An 8471-nucleotide genomic window follows, 5' to 3' on the forward strand; every position below is an offset into this window, starting at 1 on the left:
GAGGGAGGGTGATTGGTGGGATTACACCTACGGTGCTTCTTACAAGGGTACATGTGAAACTTAGTAAATGTATAATATAAATGATCATATTGATGTACACAGCTATGATTTAATAAAAAAAAAGAATATAAATGTCTTAACACAATAACTAAGAAAATGCCAGGAAGGCTATGCTAACCAGTGTGATGAAAAATATGTCAAATGGTCTATAAAACCAGTGTATGGTGCCCCGTGATCGCATTAATGTACACAGCTATGATTTAATTAAAAAAAAAAAAGTATAGTATAGGCAGCTCCTGGGTTACAAATGAGATAGGTTATGTAGGTTCATGCTTAAGTTGAATTTGTATGTAAGCTGGAGCAAATACATTTTCCTACCTCTTAATACCTGTTATAGCCTCCATTGATAAGTGAGAGTCATAAATCACTCAGATGTTTGCAAGTTGGAGACTTACTATTATAGCTTCTGTACTTAAGTGCAAGTTGAACATAAGTTGGATGTTTGTAACTTGGGATTATCTGTATAATAAATACCTAAACCAGTAACATAGTCATTTATTATCAAGTATTATGTGCTGTATATAATTACATGATCTACACTTTTATACAAGCGACAGTGCAGCAGTTTTGTTTACACCAGAATTGCCACAATCATGTGAGTAATGCCTTGCACTATGATGTTATGACAGTATGAGATCACTAGGTGATAGGAAATTTTGAGCTCCATACAAGACCACTGTCATACATGTAGTCCACCATTGACTGAACATCATTAGCAGCTTATGTCTGTACATAATGTCATATGTCACATATGAATTCAATATTTCAATTCTAATATTTACGTGGCAACAAGATAGTAGCAGTCAAGAGCCTGAGGCTCATTGACTCAGGTAAAAGGCTTATTCCTGTCCAGAACTCAGGGAGGGAATAGCTATTCTTTCTTATCAGGACCATCAGGACTGCTGCTTTTAGGTCTGACTGGTATACATCCACGGGATTCTGACAAGCAAGTCTGCCCCCAGCAGATGGCCAAGCATCTAGAAATTACAGCACAGTAGGAATGGAACAAGGATAGCGATCATTAAGACGTGGCCACATGAGAGTACTGTAGTCACACTCCCGTGTCCTCACAAGTACACTGTCTAATGAGTATGTACCCCATGTGTGATGGTCTTCCTGTTTTATGGGAAGGTAAAAACGAAATTTCTCTTAACCATCAACTCAACATAAAGGATGGCATTCTTAGAGCAATGGAAGAAATTGACACAAAGGAACACCAAAAAATAAACCCGGAATATAAAATAAAATTCCAGATTATGAGCAAGGAAGAAGCCTATCCCACTGGAGAATCATAAAACAATGAGAATATTATACAATTGAGGATCATAACATGCTATTTATTTTTTCTGGGATAAGAAGCACATCTTGGTTAAAAAAAAAAAAAAAGTCTTTGCTGCTAAGAGTTACATGGATGACAGTATATTAAGCACAAATGGCCAAAGATGTGCATCTTGCCTATGATACAGTCTGCCAAACCTGAGCTCCTCTGCCCACACCTGCTGGTTTACCCTTTCAACTCACCTGAGGGAAACACAATGTGTGAACTTATAAGAAAGCCCTTACCTGACTGTTTAAAGGTTCAAATGGATGTATATTCATTCTCCAAAAGGCCTAGGAGACTTTACTAGACTCCATCAGATCAAATAAATTTTTCTTTCCTGTATATTTCCCCTAAGAGTTGTTCTCAATTCAGAACTGACCCCTCATAGGGAGCTGTTTGGACATGTATAGGATTTTCTTTTACTGTTACAGGGACTGCAGATGATTATCAGCATAGAATGGATGGAGGCCAGGAATCTTAAACATTTTGTAATGCACAGTCACAAACACAGTATTATCTTCCCAGTTATCCATGAAGCTCCTGTTAAGAAACCTGGCATCTATCACTTTGTTTATGTACCTTGAATGGAAATCATTGTATTTTAAGAAACATTTTTCTTATTATTGTGAAATTCTTGAAAGGAAAGTACATGACACATTCAACTTTATATCCTTAGTGCATAGCCTAGTGCTAGAAATATGAGATGCTAAATAAATATTTATTGAATTAGAGTTAATATTTAACAAACAGGTATTTTCTAAATTCCTGCTCTGTAGTATATGCTGTACTTTTCACCCACCCACCACCAAGGTTTCTGCAGGTGCATTTCCAGCTCTCAATGGACAATTAACTCTGATTTTTCTTTATGTATTAGTTTAAATGTCATTTCCCCTAGCGAAACCTCTTTGATCCTCATAAATGACAACATGGGAAATAAAGCCTAACAAAAATCTGGGTCCAGGAGCCTTTGGTGATGTGGCAGGGTACCTCTATAGAGAATGGAGGCCAAAGATGTCAGGGAAGTGAAAACTTGAGAAGCCAAGATCCTAGAGAGAAACTGTGGAGAAGTGAAAGCCAATATCCTAGAGAGAAACTGTGGAGAAGTGAGCCTTGAAATTCAATGTGTAACTAACTTCTCATTAAAAACTTGACTATTCCTAAGCTGAACATGGGCTGGCAGGATATCAAAATACCAAGCAGGAAGCAGACTGGGAAAGCTGAGGATCTGAGCAGAGATTTCAGCCCTTTGCAGCACTGATTTCATAGTTTGCTAAATCGGCCATACAGGATGGAGGGAACTGACAACACCTTAAGCTTCTACTTGAGACTCTTTACCTAGAAAGAAGATCTAATTGGCAATAGATAGCAGGGAAAGATAAAATACATACTCCCTTAAAAAACAGAACAAAACTGGTACCTGAGTTTTCAAAAGAAATAAACAAGGAAACACTGATATGTTAAATGTGCTCAAAGATTTTTAATTGATGACTTAGAAATCTACCCCTGCCAAAATGAAGATGCAACAAGGATTTTGATGAAAATAAACAAACAAACTGGCTGGGTGGGGTAGCTCATGCCTATAATCCTGGAACTCTGGGAGGCCCAGGTTTAATCCATCCAATTAAACAGGGTGGATTGCTTGAGCTCAGGAGTTCTAGGTCATCCTGAGCAAGAGTGAGACCCCATCTTTACTAAAAATAGAAAACAAGAAAAGAAGAAGAAAAAAAAAACTAGGTTGTTGCGGTGGCTCACTCCTGTAATCCTACCACTTGGGAAGGCCAAGGCAGGTGGGTTTCCTGAGCTCATGAGTTTAAAACCAGCCTAAGCCAGATTGAGACCTCATCTCTAATAATAGTGGGGCATTGTGGCAGGCACCTGTAGTCCCAGCTACTTGGGAGGCTAAGGCAAGAGAATCATTTAAGCCCAAGAGTTTAAAGTTGCTGTGAGCTGTGAGGCCATAGCACTCAACTAAGGGCAACAAAGTGAGACTCTGTCTCAAAGAAAACAAAAACAAACAAACAAAAAATAGGCCAGGCATAGTGGTGCGTACCTATAGTCCTGGCTACTGGGGTGGCTGAGGCAAGAGGATCACTTGAACCCTGATATGCCACTGCACTCTAGCCTGGCAAACAGAGTGAGACTTTGTCTCAAAAATAAATAAAGTATTAAAATTTATCACCAGTAGACTCACATTAAATGAAGCAAAAAGCAAAAAAGATTTTTTTGAAAAAAGAAAATCAATACAATGCAGGTATAAGTTTAGTGTCAAAGTTTCGGAGAAAGAAATGAAATATATAGGTGACTAGAGGAGCTAAGAAAGAAGTGAAATATATAGGTGACTAGGGAAGTTATGACAGACCAAGAGGCAACAGTTGTGAGAAATAATTAAGAAATAGTATTGGTTATATGTGTAGGTGGGTGATGCTTTTGTTACCACTTCCTATACCTTCACATTGCAATGGGAAAGAGAGAGCGTTCAAATAATAGAACCTTCAAATAATTTTATTGAAGTTTAATTAATATGCACAATTTAAATATACAAGTTGATGACTTTTAACAAGTGTATAAATCTGTATAACCACCACCACAATCACAGCATGCCATGATTTCATCACCTTCAAGAAATCAACTCTTGCTTCTTTGCTTTAATCTTCACCATTACTCTGCTACTGGGTAAATGTTTTGCAAAATCTTGAAAAAATGTCTACCACCTCCTAAGTCCAAATCAGAGGAGGAAAAATTTTCTTGAAGTTTGTGAATATTTTAACATCTTAATAGGATTGTTTAAAACAAACTTCTTCCAGTTCAAATCCCTGTCTTCTATGTAGCAATCTACAATCCAGTTTACTTAAAAACCTTAAAAAGAAAAAAAACTTCTGAAAAGTTTTTGACTGACACCAGCAGAGATATTATAATTATCATTGATCCTTACTTCTTGACTCACTTTATTTGGGAAGATGATTTTTGCCACTCCTGATATTCTTTTCCCTCTTCTGGAGGGCACCCACTAGTTTAACACACCTGGCATCTTTCCAAGCCTTCATTTCTTCCTCCCCTGGACGGAGCAAATCAGCTGATCATAATTTTGAGGGAACAACTAGATGTGAAATTATATTAGTTTTCTAAGGCTGTCATAACAACGTATCATGAGCCAGAGGCTTAAATGCAGAAATTTATTCTCATGGTCCTAGGGGCTGGAAGTTTAAGAAGTTGGCAGGGTTGGTTCCTTGTAAGGATTATGAAGGAGAATCTGACCCAGGCCTCTTCTCTATCTTTTGGTGGTTGACTGGCAATCATTAGTGTTCCTTGGCTTGTAGAAGCATCACCCAGATCTCTGTCTTTATCATCACATGGAGTTATCCTTATGTGTTGCCTGTGTCCATATTTCTCTTTTAACGAGGACAGCAGTGGACAACCTGTCCAGTATGACTTAATTTTAACAAATTATATCTACAACAAACCTATTTCCAAATAAACTCACTGATGTTTAAGAGTTCAGTATAAATTTTTGGAGAACACAATGCACCCCAAAATAGCATCCCAACCTTTCTTCTTCTTCTTTTCTCTTAGGAGAGAGCCTGACCTCAATGTTCTTAATTGCTCGTGGCCATGCTGTAAACTCACCGGGAAAGGCCAAGTATCACTGGGGACAACTGAGTGTCTGCCCAATGATAGTACAGCTGGAAGGAAAGCGTGTCAAACTCTGGAATTCAGGGCAGGAAAATACATGTGTCTGTGAGCATAAACCACATTGTTAATATTAGCTCTTTCATTTCTACAGGTAAAATTTTTCTTTCACATATACTTTCCCTTTTTTCATTTGATTCAGAACTTGGGAGGCAAAAATGAGTGTAAATATAAAGGACTGTTAACAGTGCCAGATGAAATCATACCCTCTACATCTAGGTGATTGAATTATTTTAATCCCTTAGAGTCAAAAAACAAAAGACAAATCTCTGTATGAATTTATCATGATCAATTGGGAGAGCATTTAAGCCACTAGATAAAAGGTATTAGATAAGGATGAGGTCAATATGTGACATATCTTCCCTTCAAGAGAAAGAAAGAGAAGAAAGGAGGCAAACCATTTGGATAGATGTGCAGTGAGGGCCACCCCAAGTGTGTTGGAGTACTAGACCTCAAAAGAAGTGATAACTATTGGTAAAGGAAATAGAGCAGAAAGAACAATTTAGAGAGAAATATGGTAAATTTGGTCAGGGTACACTGAGTTTGAGAGTCCTAGGGAAAAGCCCAGTGAAGACATTCCTCTGTCCTCCAGAGAAGGTTGTCTTTGGAAATAGGGAAGTAGAGATACTGTCACCATACAGGTGGCAGCTGACCCCATAAGAGAAGATGAGGTCACCCAAGGAGACCATGGGGAGGAAAAGTCTGAGGATAAACTAAAGTGTGGAGGGCAAGATGAAAAGAAGGCCTACCAGAAATAGTCTGTGAAAGCCCCCAATCAGCGGAGTTCAGTGTACCCACCATGACTGGAAGAAGACCTTTTGCCAGACTGAAGTCATACCTTTGATTGCCTTTTCTTTGAAAAAGGCCACGTTGTACTGATTTTAGCCCCCAAATTATTGCATTAGTGGGATTATAGGACCATAATTGATGAAAATAAAGAGGTACAAATTGAGGTAAAGTACCAAAGAAATTTCACAATTAAGATTTCCTGGTGGGGCCTTGGTGTGTGTCACACTTTATGGGGCAAGACATGATTGCAAGAGGGACTTTACCTAACAATTGCAATCATTGTACCCTCAATGAATCCCCAACAGTAAAAAAAAAAAATTAATTAAAAAAAAATGATTTCCTGGGTGTTGCCGGTGGCTCAAAGGAGTAGGGTGCTGGCCCCATATGCCAGAGGTGGCGGGTTCAAACCCAGCCCTGGCCAGAACTGCAAAAACAAAAAGATTTCCTTAATTTGGTTAGTGAAGAACCCAGGAATGGGAGGTCAGCTTATAAATGGTTCCTCCCTACTGTCTCAGGATTTGTCTGACACTATTACTGTTCTAATAAACAAATAAATTAAGTAAAATATTACTCAATAGACATCTTTTTGAGAAACATTATAAAAATATATAGCAAATGTATTCTTTGCCTGAACCAAAATTCCATGCCTCTTGAATGTGACCAGTTTTTCAAAGAAAGTCTCACTATCCCAGTCTCCTATCCCAGAGAAATGCCTGTGGCAAATTCTACTTTAATGCTCATCTAGAGACTTCAGTGATGAGAAGAGTCAGCTGAGATTTATTTAGAGTTTCTTCTGTGTTATATGTGGGTTGGACCTCTTAATGGCCAAATAGAAGAATCAGAATTTTTTCTCTGGCTTAAATGAAATGAAAATAAGTAGTTGATTTTATGAGATACCTAATACTTCATATCAGTTTCCCAATCTTAAATATCCATTCATGATGGCAGAACAGTACCTGTAAAGAAAGTGCTCAGAACTACCTGACTTGTCAACATTACCATTCATCACACGGGTATTGGAAATTTCTTTTCCAAATGTTATTTCACAAGATAGAATTAAAAGAAATTTTTTTCTTTGATTAAAGTACACCTCATTGTATCTATTTAATTTGAATTCTGTAATTGGTGAATGGGAAAGATTTCATTGGAAACTATTTTCTGAGGTACTCTGACCTTGAAAAATCTATACTTAATTTGAATACAGCAGATGCCCACATAAATGGCGCAGTTAACTTTGTAAATAGAAATAACATTGGCTTTCTACATTTAGAAGAGCCCTTCAAAATGATATAATAAATGATAAATATCATTAAAATATCAAATATAAATGTTCCCCAAATCAGTGGTTTTGTTATTTATGGGCTTATATCTGACTTAATTTAGGAAAGCCAGTGGGTTCTCACCATCAATTTTCTCATGGCTGCTTTCACCTCTTTGTTCCGGAGACTGTAGATGAGAGGGTTCAACATGGGGACAACCACCGTGTAGATCACAGATGCCACTTTGACCTGATCAGCTGAATAGCTTGACTTAGGCATCACATAAACAAACAAAACTGTCCCATAAAACAAAGTGACTGCAGTGAGGTGGGAAGTACAGGTGGAGAAGGCCTTGTTCCTTCCCTCAGTTGAGCGCATCCTCATGATGGAGTGGAGGATGTAGATGTAGGACACAATTATGGTGAACAGGGTGCTGATAAGGACTGATGCGGAAGAGATGGCAGGGGATATTTCAGCAATGTAAATATGACCACAAGAAAGCTTCAAGAGTGGGAAGAGGTCACAGAAAAAATGATTGATTTTATTTGGGCCACAGAAGGAAAGGTTCATCAAACAGCCTGTAAAAGAAGAGGCGTTCATGCATCCACCCAGGTAGGAAGTGCCCAGTAGGAGGAAGCAGACTCTGGAGGACATGTGGGTGGAGTACAGCAGGGGAGAGCAGATGGCCACGTAGCGATCGTAGGCCATGGTGGCCAGCAGGAAGCACTCTGTAGTTCCAAAGGTGACATCGGAAGCAAGCTGGGCTATACAGCCAGTGACTGGGATAGTCGTTTTTTTTCTTAAGAAACTGACGAGCATGACTGGTGTAACTGATGTGGAATAGCCAATATCCACAAATGCCAAATGGCTAAGAAAAAGGTACATTGGGGTACGAAGCTGTGGGCTGCTATGGATTAAGATGATTATGCTGATATTTCCCACTATGGTAACAATATAAACTGCTAGAAAAACCACAAAGAAAATGGCACATAGTGTAGGATTATCCGTTAGTCCCAAAATAATGAACTCTGTCACTGTTGTATCATTTTCAGTCTCCATCTATTCATTTAATAGTGCCTGTTGAAAGCAGACCAGAAGAGATTAAACTGGCTGAAATGATCTCACTAGTAATGTATATGCCTAAATAGGATCTTACAATTCAATGTTTTAAATGGTAATTTGTCTGGCTTTTAAAATATTTTAAGCACAGAAATTTTCTTTCCAAATTTCACAAAATATTAAAACTGAGGTATAGTGTTTTAGGATTCAGCTATTTTCTTCTACTTGCATACTTTAGGGTAAATTTAATCCCTTATATATAGGAGATCCATAAAAGGATCCAGCAACATTGATTA

General features: G+C 38.1%; 1 protein-coding gene across 1 annotated transcript; it reads right to left on the minus strand.

Moving 5' to 3' along the window:
- Nucleotides 1-7236: 7236 nt before the first annotated feature.
- Nucleotides 7237-8175, minus strand: LOC128564408 (olfactory receptor 481). Its single transcript, XM_053559891.1, has one exon. The coding sequence runs from the start codon at nucleotides 8173-8175 to the stop codon at nucleotides 7237-7239; it is 939 nt and encodes a 312-aa protein (XP_053415866.1).
- Nucleotides 8176-8471: the final 296 nt, after the last annotated feature.

This window comes from Nycticebus coucang, chromosome 14, assembly GCF_027406575.1.
Source record: "Nycticebus coucang isolate mNycCou1 chromosome 14, mNycCou1.pri, whole genome shotgun sequence".
In the NCBI taxonomy this organism is placed as follows: Eukaryota; Metazoa; Chordata; class Mammalia; order Primates; family Lorisidae; genus Nycticebus; species Nycticebus coucang.